Below are 18,173 nucleotides of genomic sequence, written 5' to 3'. Positions count from 1 at the left end.
CGAGACTTCTTAGGTTTGATTAATGTAGAGCAGCTCTTCAAGCCGAGTTAGAAGTGGCGTCTGAAGGATTTGTTGGGGATCTGTCAGGTGAAAAAAGCAGCCGCCAGATCAGACACTGAATAGCTGCGCCACACGAGACGGATACGCCGGTCTCGAACGCGTGCAAGTGAAAAAGCGGTTCGACGAAACAGGCAAGCGGCGTAAGATGATTATAAGCGAGTTAGCACAATGTATAAGGTTGTAGTAAATCTTTGAACAGCGGACAGTGAGGGAACGAAATCTGGGCTTGAGCCTGAGCCAAGTTCGTGGCGGAGAAATGGTCGATTAGTAATCCCGCCCGACAAAAGCACTCGGAAGTCGGCATCCCACCTTTCCGTCCTATTTCGGGATTCAGCACAAAATACCGCCTGTCAAGTTATCAAGCGTCAGAAGAGACCTCGATCCTCGAGTCAAAACAGCCTGGGGCACACGGGGCCGCTACAAAACCATTGTGTCGGCGGCTTCTCGGCTGGCCCGATGGCGGAAATCATTGCAGTCATGATGATATGCCGGGGAAACCCAATCCGGGGTAAGGGATTCGGCATTTTCTCTGCCTCCACGCCAAGAGAGAGGCCGCTTGCAGGATCTCGAGATTGGGGCTTGGGATCTGGCCGAACAGAGATCGGAGTCTTCTGAATAAGAGCGCACGGCTTCGCTGTCCTCTCGCTTGTCGTAAGACCAATCGAAGCTCTTCCTAGCGACTGAACCATGACTGATGCACGGGCTGTAGCAACAAGCTCGTGGGGCGCCACGGATGCTCTTTGCGGGGAAGCGTCAGCGCCAGCTCGGGTTTGTTCCTCTTGAATGGTTGAGGTAGAGGTACAAAGACCTGACAGCTCACTTCGGCCGAAACGCCCAAGCAACCGCCCAAGCGTTCACCATGCTTTGATTCCTTCGCTGCGCAAGAATGACCGGGAGAGTAATTGATTTATTGCATTGGAGTCGAACTTGACCTTGTCATCTGACCTCCTGGAGTCCTGAGGGTGAACGAAGTTCCCCCTTGCGTCGTGTACCCGCGTGTGCTTGTGGATACTCGTGCAACGCAAGATCCACGTTGATACGTAGTTCTGCTCTGTCCTTGAACGCGGGGAGAATTTACGTCTAATAGGATGTACTCGCTACTTCTCCATTGTGAAGGGATATCTCGTTATCAAGCAAACGCCGATTGCTCCGGATGTTCTCATGAAACATGTTATGGAGCGTTATAGCCTCAAGGACGTTCCTGAGTAGCAAGACTCTTGCTCCGTCGCTATCCTCGGCGCGGTCACGGCACGAGGCACCCTGCTTGTTTTATACTTCATAGGACAGAGGGTCCCTGCTGCCATAAACATCAATCAAGGTATGGCCGCAGTATCAAGAGACAGGAGAGCAGACAACAGAAATTTTGTAGTCTAAATCGGCAACTGCTCCTGCAACATTCCATCTCTGGATTCCGGAGAAGATCCGAATGAATATGGCGCTGGGCAGTCATTCGTCTTCGCCCGAAATATGACGACATCAAGACTGAAGTGGAATGCATGGGACTTTATGGAAAGGAACAATAATGTGAATAAAAGATTTGACATCACGAAGCGGGATGAAACGCAGCGCATGTGGGGACGAACCGAGAAAACAATGGCAGGCCAAAATCATCTTTGGCTGGACCAGCGGTCCAGTCCGAAGGTTCACGGCGCCCGGCGCACTGGGCCTATTTCTATGCAGGCGTTTTCGATCTGGGGAAAGAGCTGAGCATGACTCCTGAATCTGCCCAGTCCAGGATGTGTCATGATTCAAACGAGTCTTGAAGCCAGCACAAGGCCAAGAGGCTTCATGGTCAATGCGCCTTGTTGCAACTTACAAGCAAGTCTGTCCAGCGCCGCTAAATGCTGAAGTTGCTTCCGCTCCTCGAGGGCAAAAGTACCGGAAAGCCACGCTTAGCCTGTCCACTCCGAACTGCTCGAAGCTGCTCCGCAGTCATGCGGGCGGGGAAATTGAAGCTACAAAGTAAGATTTGTCGTCGGCATCGCCCAAAGAGCGGAAAACAGGAGCTGGTAACGCGCGTTTAGACAATTGTGATTTGCCCATAAATGAAACCAGACGTACCCGTGGGTGCAAAGGGCAACAGGATCTGGAATCAGCCTTGGAGGGCAAAATGTATCAAAGTGTATAATTTACTTAGCTCAGCGGAATTATACACCATCAGTCCAAAAAATTCCCGCAAAGCTTGCTCAACCTGGGGTGGAGATGTGTAATCTGGTGTAACACGTAGATTACTGTAGGAAGGCACGTATTTCCGCCAGGCGGCGGGGGCTTGCTTTCTGGCTCAGGTCTGGATGGAAACTGCCCCTTTTTGCGCTCCCTTCTTCTTGAATCTTGCTCCATCAGAAGTTCACCAATATCAAAGGCGTGTTCTCATCCTCTACATGATTTTATTCCTTTTAACTCACAGTTGGCCTTGCCTACCCTCTCAAACGGTTTGAAAACGGCCGGAGCTTCCCTGCCTCGGAGGTTGGAACTGACCAATCACAGAGGGCAATCACGACATTTCTCCATTATATCAGATCATCAACTAGCACCAGCAGGCGTGAGACGATCACTGCTGGTGTTGCGTCCTCCCAACACAGCGTGCCCTCCCGCCTCAAGCCAACTCTCTTCGCTGAAACACCGTTTTTTTGCTGGCCTGTCCTCGCTCTGTAACTTCACCCACGTTCAAGAGTTGGCCACCCTGGTCCAGGCTTCGGATTCCATCCGCTCCTCGTGCTTCCGCGTACGTGGCTGCTCTTACCGCGCTACGCGATCTGGCAGGAACAGTTGCAGAACCTGAACAGATATCTTTGGGCCAAATCGTCCAATTCCAGTCCTGACCAGGATTTTTTGAGTTTCTAAATCATCCCGGACCTGTCCTGCGCCCCTGCCCCAGCTGATCGGCTGGCGACATTTGCGTGGTTCTGTCACCATCGATTTCCAGTCTAACCTCCCCCCAAGACAAGCCACCCAAGCATTTCCAGTGGACAATTGGTAAAACAAAATCCATCGACCAAGAGCTCTATTCCAATCAGATCAAAGCTCGGGGGCCGCAAAAAGCGGAGAGGTCGAAAAGAGACGAGGAAGCCGCCCTCTTAAAACCACCTGCAGGCAATATGTCAGATGAACAAATCGCCCGTCAGGCTCCCTCGACCTTCGATAAACTCGAAAATTTCAACTTTCTTCTCTCTCGACACGACCCTGCGCTTGCTAAGCACCGGCAATTCTCCATTGACACGGATGCCCCTGGCGTGCCTCACGTCTCCAACTTCAACATGCCCTACGACCCAACCGAAGGCATGGGCGGTTTGTCCGTCAGCTCCTACGAGAGCCTCGAGGACGAACATAGCCCGATCGATGTGCGAGGATACCCGTATCATGGTAAGTCTGAGCTCAAATGACGCTGCCGATTGCATTGTTTGCGCCATTTTATTGTTACCTGGTTCGTTTCCCTTGCATTCTTTGCTCATCCAACGTCGGATGGTGCAAGAGCTACTCCTAGTACCCCTACTCGTCTTGGTTACATCTTCTCCTGGGAGTTGTGCGTCCTTTTTCTGGGGAAGCAGCTTCTGGGTTTGTGCTGCTGTGCCAGCTCTCCGCGCTCCCCTATCCCGTTTTATCCCCGAGACACGCTTAAATCAGGCATCGTGAAATCCGTCCTTGATGAAGGAAAGCGTCACTGCGTAAACGTGGTTAATTCCCCAATTGCCTGCCGAAGCCAGCCAATACCATCACTTATTTGTTTCTTTTTCTTGTTCTCATGCCCTTTTTTTGTCCTTCCCGATCTCCCACTCTGGTAAACACACGAAGTGAGCACGCAATCGATCACACTTATGACACCGTCGGCAGCCTGTCATTGCCGGACCCTCACCAAGCTTCATACCCTGGTTCATGTTCATCTCCAGGTCCCTTCGGGGGTTTCCATTTCCCTTTTGATTTCGCCCTTTTTAATGATAGCCCTTTCCTTTTGTCTTATCTCTTTCTTATCCCGTTGGCCCTTCGAGTCGTTTGACCTTCCCACCACCATCTTCGTTTACTTACGCTCTCCTGAACAGCGGGTGATAAGACCATCAACTATTCTGTCCCTGACCACATGCTGTCACACTCGGCTTATCCTCTCTACCCTCCAATCTCATATGGCCATGATGAGATTGGACATGCACCAGGGGCCATGACCCCCTCGGACGTCTCGTCCTCCATTTCACCACCAAATGGCCAGATTGGAAACAACAAGTACAGCACTCAGATTTCAGGCGACCACATCGCTTCCGCCCTCGGCCAGGAAGAGTCATCTCGTCGGGCCGCTGAAGAAGACCGACGACGTCGCAACACGGCTGCAAGCGCCCGATTCCGTATGAAGAAGAAGCAGCGCGAACAAACACTCGAACGAACCGTGAGAGAGACGACTGAGAAGAACGCCACCCTCGAAGCTCGTGTAGCGCAACTTGAGATGGAAAACCGGTGGCTCAAGAACCTCTTAACTGAGAAGCATGAAGCCGCGACTACTCGGATGCCTCCTCCATCAGATACCACACTGAGCCACCAAAATACGACCGTGGCTGGAAGCGGGCAAAAACATATTCAACCAAAAAAGAAGGGAGTGGGAACCGACAATTAAGCACCCAAAATGAAGTTTAGTGCTTGATTTTCGCGACTTACCCCCTTGTTTGCTTGCTATCCTTTCGCTCGCGATCTTCTTATGTGTTTTATGCGGGCCTGGGCTTGTCTTTTGTACCATGGGTACATTGACCTGATACCCTTTGTTGATTTTGCCTCGAGTTTGCGATGCTCCCAGGCGAGCCAGCCATTGCGAGCTGGAACAGCCTGACGATGTAATGACATATCACTTTTTGTTTACGCTCTCCCCTTCACATCTGTCGCTTCTAAGAAAGGGGCAGCTTCAGATTGATACATTCAATTGTTGCTTGCGTGCTGGCGTTATTTGCAGGGTTACATTACGTTGCGACCTCTGTCGTTACTGCAGGCATGGATGGGGCAGGGGAAATTGTGGGCGGGGGGGAGGGATTGGGGTCAGTACCGGGCGCGGCTATAAATCAGGCCTATATCTTTCCTTTCCGTGGTATATATCTACCTGCTGTTTTGGAGTCCTGGTTGGGATTGCGTCTTTTTTTGGTTTCACCTAGCAGCAACAACAGTACACAGAATCAATCACCTACTGGACTTGACTGGTCTTTGGACAATGGGTATTAGCGGACACTTGCAGGCAGTCAAATTGCAGTCGCCGGACTTGCGCACTCAGCCTGAACACTCATCTCGCCGTCAGAGGCCGGGGTCTGCCCTTCTGCCGACCATGCTGCCAAGACTGGGTCATCCATTGCGCAATCGAGGCTAACAATGAGAGATATGGATGTAGATAGTCGCGAGTCGTGCTCACAGTGGAGGAATCAATAACTCAAGGCAATAGTCTGCATACAACATCTGGAAAATATTATTAATTGTTGATTGTGGTTGATCCACAGAGGCAGCAGGTCCCAGCACCACTGCATTGGGCAATAGCGTGCCACGGGTGACCAACCTCTCCACGGAGTTTTTGTACACAACAGCACAATCCAATCCTTTCCTCAATCATCCGAGACATCTTTAATATCTCTCAGCCCAAGCTGCCCAGCTTCCTTCCACGAGTCGCCTGGAGCCAGTTTGAGGGCTCAGGCACAATATCACCTCGACCTCATGCCAATTGCGTGCTGTCGAAGAGCGCGGTTAGCCATCTCTTACCGACGTGCTGACTGACTGCTTCTCATTGAAGCACGGATACATCCCTTCCCTGCCTGAAAGTTATCTCTGCGCTGAGCCGCAGAGAGACCGATTCCTCAGCTATGGGTATCCCAACGATCCTTGGGCCTTGTCGTCAGTGCGTATCATTTCATTCTGCTCCCAGCTGTAAATCGCATCCGGCGAGGTGAAAGAGCGCTTCGAATCACTTTATTCTCTGACTCCAAAGCCATTTCCTTCTACTAACCGCCCTGCGTGATCTCATTTAGACACCGACGACACTCATAGACCCAAGCGAGACCCTTCTCCATATACTGCCTACACAAAAGCTTTCCTCCCTTTTGCTGCGTCTATCAACACTTGGCTCTTCCGACTTCACTTTGGTGGCGAGAGCGCTATCATCACTAATGTTATGCTCTGAAATGCTTGCGGCCAGCAAAGGGTCAAGGCGTCCTCGTTTTAACGCCCCTGAGCGAGTTGCACACCCGTCGGCCTCAAGTTGCACCGTTCTCACACTCCCCTGTTGATCTGTACTTACACTCCAGTCATTCTAGCAGTTTAGTTTTCATCACAGGCCAAAGGATCCTGGAGTCCGCGCAAAACCTTGGCCGGCTGCTAGTGCCCCTGCTTCTCTGGACTCCTTGAACTGGGAGAGAAAAGCACCACGTCCAAGACGGACAAGCTCAAGACCTGGTGACCTCCATGATGAAACGAATTTCAACCCGAGGCCCATCTCATACCAACCCGACACACCAATTAAGCATGGAGCAGCCAACGCGTGTGGTGCCTCCCACCTGTCCCGCATTGTCCACACTGAGAACAAAAGCTTCGAATCCCGCGGGAAATCATCGCCTTAATCTGTTCCAACGCTCATTATTGGCCCAAATATCATCCAGACAAGTTAGAGCGCATATCGTGGATCCTCTCCCACAGAGCAGGTAGGGAGCACCATCGCGCTCACATGATGAGCAAAGCGCCTGAGTCGAGCGCCATGCTCTTGCTCCTGCCGAGATGAACGCGCATGACGGAACTGACGACGAAAGGAGACTGCCCTGAGGATGGAGCGAGGCTCACCCGATGGTCTGGTGGACATTGAGTACTTAGGGTCAGTATAATCAATCCATACCGGTCGACTATTTACTTACTCCCTCAGATAGTTATATTTAGGCACCGAGGATCCGAACCCTAGTTTGGACGAACGATGGCAACCTTGGCGAAATCATTGACGAAAAAATAATCGGCTGTTGCAACATAATCCCAAAATCTCGTCTTGACAGTCCTAGCTCTTTCAACCTGCGGGTGTTCAACACATTTTCAATCAGAAGTGGACATCTCAGGAAGAAGCTAATGCTTGCGGTGACGGATGGTAAGCTGGTTACTACCACTATTACAAATTCAGTGTATTCTCGTTTCAGAGTTTTACATAACGATTCGACTATGATCACATGCATTAGCTAATTGGAGTAATAGGTAGTAGAAAATAATCCCAATCACCAACCGCGCGCTACAAACACTAAACCTTAAACCAACGATGAGAAAGAAAGGCGCGCTGCTCAGAAACCGACCACGCTTCTAGTCGGACGCAGCCGGGATTTCCCGCGAGATTTGCGACGCCGATTGAGTGTACCATACAAGAAGATGGAGTCAGAGAACCACTGGATGTCTTTATTGACCTTCTGTACAGTTTACACCAAGTGGCCATTCACAACAGGTAGGGTTCTAAAGTTTCCCAACTGGCGCATCGAGTACGATGCGGTACTGGGTATTTGAGCATACTTGCTTGGCTCGCCCATGCCACAGGAACTGAGAACAACGAACCTCGAAGGATTCAATCGGCAACAAGGCGTGCGAAGGGGCGACGCAACTAGGAAGCCGCTGCGAGATTGGGTCTTATTCAACCTTTGTCTCATGTCTCGATAGGCTACTCCTCTCCGTCCGCGTCAGCTTACACCACCATCCGACCTCGTCGGTCGAAGATTACTGTACCCTGACTAACTGATCTGAACCGAAGAGCATTAGAAACCACTTATTACTACAATTGCTAACCGTAGACCAATTTCTCTCTGCGTCCTGGGTAAGACAAATCAGCTATATTGGTATAAACGGAGTGCTATACTCGATGAATAAACAGGACGAAGAGTTTCAGCATAAATTCATAACTAGGCAATATTAATACATCCATTAAGCCGATTAAGTAGAAGTGAGAAAGAAGCTTTCATCTCACAAAGTCCCCCGATGGTGAAGGGAGCGAGCGCGTCACCTGTAGCTGAACGAGCCCTAAGCCAAGTGATGGTACTGAGCGATTCCAATCGATTACTGGAATCCAGTCATGGTTGGTGTGTGCATTTTTTTCAGAGGCAGAATTATGTTAAAATATCATCAAAGGTAACTCGTCGGGTAAGTAGATGAGAAATTAAGACGAAGCAGAGAATAGAAGGGAACACCACATAAACATCCACCAAAACACCAGTTGCGAAACCCGAAAAGGTCGAAAAGAGGAGGAAAGTCAATTCGTACAAAGTGATTTGGAAATCCAAGAGCGCAAGAGGTCTTAACCAAGTATCGTTCGCCGGCACCTTTATGTTTAGACGGCGACGGGCTCTCGCTCTTCTTCGCGTCCGCGGATATCTCCGAGCTCGCTGCCGCCTTCTTCGCCGTCTTCCGCACCGTGGTGATAGCTGTGGTGCTGGTCTGCGGCCACCCAGGAGTCTCGGTCACCCCTCATGGACTGGTCCTGGCCGGAAAGGTCCACACCATTCTCACGCCCCTTGGCAACCGATTCACGGTGGCGCTGGGAAAGGGTGCGCGAGTGCTGAGACAAGCTGGGTTTGACGGAAGCCTTGGACTGGACCCAGTTGGCGAGGGCCTCCTCGCAGTCCTGAATGATGGCCTTGCTGGCCTCGTATCCATCATAAGCTTGGCGGGTCTCGCCGGGAGTTACGGGAGTGTCATCGATAAGGTCAAGAAGGTGCTTTCCGTAGCCTGAGATGATTGCTACCTTTTCACAGTGCTCCCGAAGAGCATCAAACTGGTAATTGAAAGCAGCCTTGAGCTTTTCACGAGTAATGTTCGAGAGTTGCGCTTCGGCGACCAATGATTCGGCCTCGGCGCGAACAAGCTCCTGCTCGAGAACAACGATGCGAGGAGAGTTAGGATCCTTGTACTTCAGTTTCGCAATCTCGTCGGTGATCTTTTGCTTGCCTGTATAAAAAACGTAAGACTCAATCACAGCGCGGTAGGTTGAGGATGGATTGACATACGGTCCCGGCTGGGCTGCACGGAGGCCTCAATGTTACGAATGCTCTTAATGGTGACACGGTACTGGTCGTAGCGGTCGACAAAAAGGTCTTCCAGCTCTCCGACCTCATAGAGCAGAACGCCAAGCTTATCGGTGATATCAGAAACATCTTCATCGCAGTTCTCACCCCAGATCGAAAGTTGTTGCTAGAGAGAAAGCGAAGTATTAGCATTGGCTCGGCCTGTCTGCTGTGATCACGTAAATACTTACGGCAGTCTCCATGCGCTCCTTGGAGACCAACTCCATGCTGCGCATGACGTTCTTTTCCATCTTAACGAGCTGAGAGAGCTTGCGGGCTAGGTCGGGACCGAAAGCGCCAGCAGCGTTCTTACGGAAGGCATGCCCTGCGGTTGGATAGGTTAGTTAGACCGCTCAAACAGCGATATATCCTCTCAAGCTGGACGGGACTAGAGGTAGAGGGAGCGAACTCACCAAGACCGCCTCGGCCCATCCATCTGTTTGTCTTCGTGCTTGATAACGGTGGTGGGGGGTTCTCGATCTGAGATGCGGTCGGAAGGCGCGATGTGCGCATAGAATAGGTGCGATGCATGGCTGACGATGTCCAGATAGAAGCTCGAGTGAATGGGAGGTTCCGCTCAGGAGAAATGCGATCGGCGAGGTGGGAGGGGAAGGTACTCGCTAGGAGGATCGGCTCAGAGGGATTGGGTTCCTTGTAGTGGTCGATTTGCGCAGAGGTGACGTGTTGCACACAGAAGAAGGTCGCAGCGGAATGTGACGGAAGCTGGAACCGCAACCGTGGTGGGATTAATTAATTGCAGAATGGAAGCTCCGGAGCTGAGAAAGTAGTGTTGCCCGGATCACAAGAGAGGAGACGGAGAGTCGGTGACGTCGAGACTCGGAAAGAAGCTAACCCAATTTGGAAGTCGCGCTTGCCCCTTATGAACAACAGTGTTCCACTTATTGATTAATGAGAGTATGGATGGAGCCGCAGGGAATGCTGGCAACTGAATGAACCGTCTGGACTGGTGGATATGATAATTGACTTTCGTCGTCGAGGAACCCGAACGATCTCACAGGGGGAGACCAAGAGAGAGCTTTAATACAACAAGAGTGGACAGCAATCGGCGCGACGTCATCGGATCCGCTGTGATGTCATCTATTCTCTTCAAGCTGGATGAAACTCTAAGGGACTGCAAAGCCTCGTTTGCACAACCATGTCATCGACTCGAGATATGATGCTGGGGATCTTGTTTGCTTTTGGCGTCCTCTTGTACTATGGCTTAAGAGATCTTGCGCTGCTGATGGTGCTGTACCGTGTAACTTGGGAGGGTATGGTAGGATATGCGAATATCAGTTGGAGAGCAACCGCATACTAAAAGTAAGCTTAAATAGAATGCAATCTATTATGCATCTTAATACGTGATCAACCAACTGTATCCGCAGCTCAACCTCTTAGATCGCTGGGCCGCACTTGGCTTCATGTAACGGGAACGAACGGTGGGTCAACAGCATCTATCCAGCATTATTACATAAATCTCTCGGTAAAATATCTCAGTCTCTAGGTCCTCGCTGCTTTCCGCCCTCTCTTCCTCTTGGTCGTGGTATCATCACCATTCTGAGCACCATCCCCATTCTCAATAGCAGTTTCTGGTTCAGGTGCTCCACGTTTGCTCCCCTTTCCCTTTCGACGAGATCGTTGAGGGTTCAGCTCCTCGTCCACCGGAGTTTCTTTAGAGGCCGTCTCGGCGCCAGCTTCACGACGAAGTCGAGTAAAAGCTTTCTCCATCCTGCTCTGCCCACCAGACCGTACCCGTGGGGCAAATGCTCCTGCTCCTTGCGGGCCGCTGAAGAAGCTCGTGATATTGCTCTGAGTTCCCACCTGTTCCCTCGAATTCATGTCACGAATGACAGGCACAAGCACTTCGTCGGTTCGTTCCTGGCTCCAACCAATAGTCGCCATCAGGAAACCCCGAAGCCCATGTAGATCAGGTATGCCCCACTGAAACGGCGAGGGATCGGAGTCCGCTTCGGGGTTGAGGTAGGCTTCATCAACTCGAGTGTCTGGAAAGGTTGGCGGCAGAAAGATCTTCGTAGCTTGCTTTCTGAATTTCTTGTAGAAGCTGGCGTGTTCGTTATTAGACATATCCGCTCCTGTCTGAACTCGAGTCCACCAATCACGGAATTCTTCCAGTGCCGAAAATTCAGTTAGAATCTCTAGTGCGGTCACCGGTCCAATTCCAGGAATGCCTTCTGTATAATCGCTCCCGAGTAAGTGTGCAAAGCTAATCAGCTTCCTTCTGTGAAGAGCGTACTCCTTCTCCAGGTCGGACGTAAGATAGCACTCCACATATTTGCTCTGGTTGAACATGTTCTTGTAAACACGGGTTCCTCCGAAAAGGAAGATATCACTATCATCCGTAATGATGCCGTCCACAAGTCCTAGGGAGACTAGCTCCGCGCACTGCGCCTCAGCCTCCATGGGGGCAGTGATGTATGGTAAGCCGAACAGCGTCAAGAGCTGCTGGCATTCCGTAATCATAACTTGTGTCACCTCGTCCGCATCTCTGCGATCTTTCTTTTGCTGCAAGCGAAGCTGCTTGAGCTCTTGCTCGTAGTCGAAGGTGCTCTCTCCTTGTGTTGTCGGGTTCAACGTTGCCGCGAATCGGACATGCTCTTCACCTTCAGCTGCGAGCTGCCTTAGCAGCTCTTCATCTTCTGGGTCGGAGAAAGCGTCTTCGTCGACGAAATCAATCGGCTCGGTTATCTCTGCGTCGTGGACTACAGGACCTGAATCAATATCCTCCGACTGCATTGGGACATCTTCAAACTCTGGCGATGGCGACTTTTCGGCCTTCTCGTCATCTGTTGGCTCCCATTCATAGGCATCCTGGACGGAATCGGCATCATTTCCTGGTAATTCTGAAGCTGCTGAGGCTTCTAGAACCTCTGAGACTTCTGGCGCTTGTGGTACTTCGTTATCCTTTGGGTCGGCCGTTTTCGAGATAGCCTCATCCTTAAGATGGCCGTCTATCAGAGCATCTAGGGCTGCTGGCCCTTGTAACACTTCGTTGTCCGTCGTATCAATAAGTTCCGGGGTTGGCTCATCCTTTAGCTCGCCGTCTACCGTTGTCTGCGGTTGAACGGGTTCAGCCTCAGCTTTTCTCGAAGGCTCTGGATCGAGGTCAATGACCTTGTCGTCCGGAAACTTGTCGACATCGATGACACTAGGAGAGCGGTGGATCTTCAAGAACAAATGATCCGGCGTCACAGCCCTGTCCCGGTAGCTTTCCAAAGATTCGGCCGGATCCCGATCAGGGATGAATTCGGGGGCCTGCTCTCCACCAGAGAACCACGGTGGTAAAGGAACGCTTTCCTTAGTGGCTTTTGAAGGTTCTTTTTCAAACCCGCCAGCGTCCTCATCTTGGTCAACTTGACGTGATGGCTGCTTAGCTTTGAATGGCTTGCTAAGTTTAATAGTTTCGAAAGGTAGCGGACCTTCGAAAGGATGACTAGACAACGGTTTTGAAATATGATATTTAGCGGGATCCTTTTCAGTCTTCTTGGACTGTGCTAAAGCGGCCGTAAAGTCTAGTTCGTCATCATCGCTCTCGATATCGGGTTCGATGAAAGGCTCAATCGCTGGCGCGGATGGCGGAATGATCTTGTTGACGGGAATGTCAAGCATGTCGTGATCGTGATCTACGTGTTCTGTAGATTGCAGAGACATCTCGATGGCTCTCTGAAGGTCTTCATCCTCGCTTGCGGCCTGCCCTTCAAAAACGTCATCAATACTAGAATAATCCTGTCGTTGAACAGTTTGACCATAGTCTGGGACAAACAGTGCATCGGCTTCTGCCTCTTCAGCTTCGGTGAGACCTTGCCTATGTTGCCTGAGAGAATCGTCAAGCACACCCGGTCGAAGAAAAGGGAGCTTTGGGAGACGGTTGAGACCTTCAATAGGCACATCTTCAAATCCATCCTCGTCATCCGAGATGTCTTTAGTGTCTGGTAGTATTTCGTGCTGAAAGTATCGGTCGACGTCAATTGGTTTCTCTTCCTGACCCTCCTTATTTCCCACAACACCTAATACCCAACCACCCTCGACAGCATTATCTTGAACAAGAACATACTCCTTCCCTCGTTCTCCGGCAATCCTTTGGCCAGAGTTGTAGAAGGCCTCATCACCGTTCATACCATTGATATTCATGAGACGTTGAGTGAGATCATTTCGTTCCTTCACGCGCTCAATCTGGAATTTAGAAAAAGCCATGCGATCCGGAAACATATTATCCAGTTGCTCCTTTGAATATCCCATACGCAACCGACTCCTGAGTCGCGCAGCATTTAGAATATTGTAGCGATCGGTAGCCGGGAGACTAAGAAAGAAGGGGCTATCGAAATCGATCTTGGAGAAATCGTACAAATTGATGTCTTCGCCCTGGTGAAATTGTAGGGCATACTGTTCCAACTCTTCTCGGGACATGATGCGCGGGTCATTAGGGGCTCCCATCTCATGGAGAGAGACCTGCATATCGGGCAAGTGATAGGCGTCTTTCTTCTTAAACTTGCGAGACTGTTGTTTCTCCTTCTCAGTCATGAAGTTCTCTTCCACATAAACAGGATTATCGGGAACTTCTTCCTCCGGTTCCTGCCTGGTCGGACGTGCCTTGCGCTTGGCAGCCTCTTGCTCGGCAGTGCGCTGTAACTGCACCGCAAGTAGTTTTCCAGCGGTCCGCACCGCATCTTCTCTGCGACCTTCTCGTCTCTTCTTTCGATTCGCGATGGTCTGCCGCTTCAGAATAGGCGCGCCGCCATCAAAAACAAAGACAGGCTTGATTCCAAAGTAAAGAAGTTTGCATATCCGGCGGAAAAATCCAACAACGTGTGAATTTCGCAGCGCGTTCCCCTCTTTGTCGCGGACTGCTTTCAGAAACTGGTAGATCCAGATTGACGCATCGACAGCCAGCCGTTTCCTGTTGAGCGTTTCCAGCTTTACGGGTCGGGCGCAAGGCTGGACGATGGTCCATAGTCCTTGGACACCCATGGTGGCCTAGGCGCAGAGACGTAGTCTGCGTAGCAGCTATAAGACATGCCAGGATATGTGGAATCCGGTTGCTGGCGGAGAGGGCAAACGAACTTGGAAGCGGCTCAGCAGAGTGGCGTCACGGGTTGAACACCAAAGCGCGAAGTCACGTGGCAATTATACCCGATTGGGAAGCCGCCGATAACGATCTTACATAATCCTTATCGGTGGAATTTTTGAGATTTTGAGGCTTTTCAATGCGGGGAACATTCGAGATTTCCCGTGCAAGCAATTGTATACAGGAGGTGAGCTGATGTGGCTTGATAATAGTTGCAATGTCTTCATTACTAAAGGTGTGTGACTTGTTTCCCTGAATATCGCCTCTACTACGCCACTAACTCTTGTCTAGCACATTGATGCTTGCCTCCCCGTGACGACGATCAAGGCCCTTGTGTTTGGAGATAAGAAACTCCTCCTAACTGGTCAAGGGTCATTCGTGCGTGTGATTACAGAAGGAAGCGGGGAAGTTCTCGCTTCTGTGAAGATTTTCAAAAGAAGTGCTGTGCACGGATTCGTCGTCCTTGATCAGAAAGAACATGAATCGGGAGCCAATCAAGCCCAGCTTCTAGCCTGGGGAGATCGGTCATTGAGACTCATTAACTTGAGCTGCGCCCAAGATGGATGCTCAGCCTCTGTGATATCGTTGGAACCCGCAAGCGCAGAATATTATGCTCCAGACTGGCTTCTGGCTGGTTGCGCGGGCACGGCAGATGCAGGCAGCGCAGCCTATCTAGTAACGGCACACAACGCTGTACTAGGCTTAACTATTTCGGAAGACCCATCATCGAGGTTTGGCACAGCTCTTGAGCTAAGGCAGCTTGTCGTGGGAGTCAAATCGATCCTGTATTCGGCCAACATCATTTCGCTTTCGCCGTCACACGTTCTGGTTGCGGCAGGAACGGTCTTTGGCGAAATTATTGTCTGGTCATGCTTTGTCCTAGGCAGCGCAAGTGCAGATGTCAAAGTAACGAGCTCTATACATCACTTCTTCACGGGCCACGAAGGGTCCATCTTTGATGTTCAAATTTCGCCAGAGATTGCCAGTTTACATGGTGATCAACCCGGAAGATTGCTAGCTAGCTGCAGCGATGACAGGACGGTTCGGGTATGGGATATATCGGACTGCGAGCGAGCCGATCCCAACGAACCATCTCCTTATTCCACAGACGGGTTCGAACTCAAGTCTACTGGGTTCGGTCATGTGAAAGGTGAACCAGAAGTGAGCTCAGAATCCTGCGTTGCCAGTGCTTTTGGCCATGGAGCGCGGATTTGGGGCGTCAATTTTGTTGCGGCGAAATTGCGCCAGGGCAAAATCGGCCTCGTTTCGCGCGGCGAGGATGTGCATTGTTTGGTATGGGATCTCAGCTGGGAGCGGTCCCAGTCACAGAAGTCCGAATTCAAGCTGAGTAACATATGCTCTCTCCGCTGTCACAATGGCAAACATATTTGGTCCCTTGAGACGGCCGAAGCTGGCCCAGAGACGGCAGTTTATACGGGAGGAGCGGACGGAGCCGTGAGGACCTTTAAGCTCAGTGAAGAGAACGGGGTAGTGGAATGTCTCAACAGAACTACCCGCGTTCCCGTCGCAAAATCAAAAGACACCGAAGTTGCTGATAAGATATTGATGAGAGCCTTTGGCTTTGTTTCTTCCGATTGTTTCCTCGCAACGACTTCACTGGGTGAAATCCAGATTGGATGGGTTGAGTCTCCAGAAGCAATCGACCGACGCATTGTTCGAGAAACACTATCCGTCGAGGATGGGCTTCGATCATATACCATAATTTCTGGATTACCTTCTAGAGGCGTTGCTGTTTTTGGAGATCAGAAAGGAGTCATTCGACTGTATCAGCATAAGTTAAGAACCATCACTAAAGTGGCGGAAATCGGCCAGAGACCTGTGAGCCTACACTCGCTGGACTATCAACCAGAGACCTCGGAATCACCAGCAACAATGATATTCCTGGCAACCTACGCGACTCATGATACTGCCGACCTATTCCACATCGATCTCCTCTCCCACACAGAGCCTCGTGTGGCGAAGACAACACTTCATCTGCCCCAGGGCTTCGACATCACATGCGCCTCTTTTATTCACAACAACGACTACCTAGCCATCGGGTCAAAGCTAGGCTCACTGGTCGTCTTCACAAAGTCGCGGTCCGAATCTCTCGAGCCACTCCTGAAACTCGCCAGGTTTCACAGCAAAGAAGGCGTCAACCAGATCCTACCACTCTCTTCAATCTCACACCCAATCAACACACCACCAACACAATTTCTGTCTTGCGGTCGAGACGGAAACTACCGCATCAGCTCACTAGATATCTCCAAGGACTCCAGCAAGACCGTCACCATCCGAACCGTGCACTCCCCTACAACCCTAGGCTTCAACATTGAAGGCGCCTACCTCGACCAGTCCTCCCAGCACCTTATGTTCTATGGCTTTGGCGGAATGGAATTTGTGATTTGGAACGAAACTACCCAGTCCGAAGTTGCCCGAATTCACTGCGGCGGAGCCCATCGTCGATGGGCTTTCCAGCCGAGCACCGAACGTCCGGGACATGCTCTGGTACTTTGGGCTCGAGGAGGCCTCAACGCTTCACATATCAATATTCATGATTCACGCACGATATGCGCTGGAGGACATGGGAGAGAGATAAAGACTCTGGGTTCTGTCCAGCGACCCGATGGGCGTCCATTGTTCGTGACTGGGTCGGAGGATACGACTTTGCGGGTATTTGCGCCTCGATCGGGCAGTACTACACAATATAGTGACACGCTGGAGTGCCTACGGGTTTTAACGGCCCATGACTCTGGCCCTCAGCATATTGGATTTTCAAAGGATGCAAGATTCATGTTCACAAGCAGCGCGATGGAGGACTTTTACGTTTGGAAAATCGGCTCGATCCCCATTTTTGGGCTAACGGCGGCACTGTTAGGCTGGTGTCCCAAGAGCCAACCGAACTCGGAACTTCGCATAACATGCCTTGATGTTCTGGAAGTTGAGAATAGCGGAGATGGAGATGAAGCCAACTTCTTACTCTGTCTCACATACTCAAACTCCACCATCTCGGTAAGTCAATGCAGACACCCCTTCGCGATTTGAACCCAAAATAACAACATAGATCTTCCACCTGTCCTGCTCCGATAAAGACGACGAAGGCCGCTTTACTCTTCTCGCCAACGGCACATATACAAGCAACTGCCTCACTCAGGTCCGGTTCCTGCAAGGCCCGTCCTCGCTATGCTTAATCACCACATCTACAGACGGCCACTTTACGCTCTGGGACGTGACCACCGTCCTGGAACCGTATTACACGATCCCTTCCACTGCCACCGCTACTCTTCAACTGAACCGATCACTCACAAACACTTCGATAACACCAGGAAAAATCGTCTGCGAAAGCAGACACCAGATCCACTCGAACAGCATCAAGTCGATAGACCTCGCGCGGCTATCGGAAACAACGACGCTGGTTATTGCAGGCGGCGATGATAATTCCGTGACGCTATCGCTACTCTATACAGATGACGCTGAACTGAGTGACCGGCAAGCGGCGGCCATCTCGATCCCTGACGCTCATGCTGCGTCGGTTAATGCTGTCAAACTCATCTCACAATCTACTGTCCAGAGGGAGAATGGGGCGGAAGCGGAATCAGTCCGACTCACCTTCGTGTCATCAGGAAACGACCACCGGGTCAAGATTTGGCAGGTGGATGTTGATAACATTGCAGCAACTGGGCGTCCGACGGTAGATGATATCCAGGTGGTGAATGTTGTGGATCGGTTCAGCCCCGTGGCAGATATCTCGTCTGTGGATGTTGTTCGGGATCAGGGGGAGACGAGGCTTCTTGTTTGTGGAGTGGGAATGGAGTACTTTAAAGTGGATATTTGAGCATATATAGATGTGTTGAGTTGATAGAGTATATGAGTTATGACTGCTGGTTTTACCTTTCGAAGGAGGATTCGTACAGTCAGGCTACGCCACTAGCCACATCTCCCCCGACTAGATTTTTCAGGCCTAGAAAATCCACTCGATTAGACAATATAGTAGATTC

At 50.9% G+C, this 18,173-nt stretch overlaps 4 protein-coding genes across 4 annotated transcripts; 2 read left to right on the top strand and 2 right to left on the bottom strand.

The window, feature by feature from the left end:
* The first annotated feature begins 2,599 nt into the window (after nt 1-2,599).
* Nucleotides 2,600-5,045, top strand: BJX68DRAFT_237251 (bZIP transcription factor). The gene is made up of 2 exons (XM_071040159.1): nt 2,600-3,423; nt 4,098-5,045. The coding sequence occupies exons 1-2, from the start codon at nt 3,159-3,161 to the stop codon at nt 4,658-4,660; spliced, it is 828 nt and encodes a 275-aa protein (XP_070899113.1). The 5' UTR covers nt 2,600-3,158; the 3' UTR covers nt 4,661-5,045.
* A 2,807-nt stretch (nt 5,046-7,852) lies between these two features.
* Nucleotides 7,853-10,091, bottom strand: BJX68DRAFT_237248 (Eisosome component PIL1/LSP1 family protein). Its single transcript, XM_071040158.1, has 4 exons — nt 9,506-10,091; nt 9,284-9,417; nt 9,036-9,219; nt 7,853-8,976 (listed from the first exon to the last, which is right to left on the bottom strand). Exons 1-4 carry the CDS (start codon nt 9,621-9,623, stop codon nt 8,360-8,362), a joined length of 1,053 nt encoding a protein of 350 aa, XP_070899112.1. The 5' UTR covers nt 9,624-10,091; the 3' UTR covers nt 7,853-8,359.
* A 408-nt stretch (nt 10,092-10,499) lies between these two features.
* On the bottom strand, nt 10,500-14,163 carry BJX68DRAFT_237246 (ssDNA endodeoxyribonuclease RAD2). The gene has a single exon (XM_071040157.1). The coding sequence runs from the start codon at nt 14,076-14,078 to the stop codon at nt 10,593-10,595; it is 3,486 nt and encodes a 1,161-aa protein (XP_070899111.1). The 5' UTR covers nt 14,079-14,163; the 3' UTR covers nt 10,500-10,592.
* Nucleotides 14,164-14,329: 166 nt separating this feature from the next.
* BJX68DRAFT_92875 (tRNA (34-2'-O)-methyltransferase regulator RTT10) lies at nt 14,330-18,068 on the top strand. Its single transcript, XM_071050027.1, has 3 exons — nt 14,330-14,410; nt 14,467-17,187; nt 17,240-18,068. The coding sequence occupies exons 1-3, from the start codon at nt 14,393-14,395 to the stop codon at nt 18,008-18,010; spliced, it is 3,510 nt and encodes a 1,169-aa protein (XP_070899110.1). The 5' UTR covers nt 14,330-14,392; the 3' UTR covers nt 18,011-18,068.
* Nucleotides 18,069-18,173: the final 105 nt, after the last annotated feature.

The sequence above is a fragment of the Aspergillus pseudodeflectus genome (genome assembly GCF_044049435.1).
Source record: "Aspergillus pseudodeflectus strain CBS 756.74 chromosome Unknown BJX68scaffold_21, whole genome shotgun sequence".
Classification (NCBI taxonomy): Eukaryota; Fungi; Ascomycota; class Eurotiomycetes; order Eurotiales; family Aspergillaceae; genus Aspergillus; species Aspergillus pseudodeflectus.
This window is presented reverse-complemented; position numbering and strand designations above follow the sequence as displayed.

Bases quoted from the DNA above. Each gene is read 5' to 3' on its own strand.
- BJX68DRAFT_237246 (XM_071040157.1), bottom strand. From the start codon at position 14,078: ATGGGTGTCCAAGGACTATGGACCATCGTCCAGCCTTGCGCCCGACCC.
- BJX68DRAFT_237248 (XM_071040158.1), bottom strand. From the start codon at position 9,623: ATGCATCGCACCTATTCTATGCGCACATCGCGCCTTCCGACCGCATCT. The intron at 9,418-9,505 runs GTGAGTTCGCTC...ATCCAACCGCAG, and splicing joins GATGGGCCGAGGCGGTCTTG to GGCATGCCTTCCGTAAGAAC. The intron at 8,977-9,035 runs GTATGTCAATCC...TTTTTTATACAG, and splicing joins CGTGCAGCCCAGCCGGGACC to GCAAGCAAAAGATCACCGAC.
- BJX68DRAFT_237251 (XM_071040159.1), top strand. From the start codon at position 3,159: ATGTCAGATGAACAAATCGCCCGTCAGGCTCCCTCGACCTTCGATAAA. The intron at 3,424-4,097 runs GTAAGTCTGAGC...TCTCCTGAACAG, and splicing joins GCGAGGATACCCGTATCATG to CGGGTGATAAGACCATCAAC.
- BJX68DRAFT_92875 (XM_071050027.1), top strand. The intron at 17,188-17,239 runs GTAAGTCAATGC...ATAACAACATAG, and splicing joins ACTCAAACTCCACCATCTCG to ATCTTCCACCTGTCCTGCTC.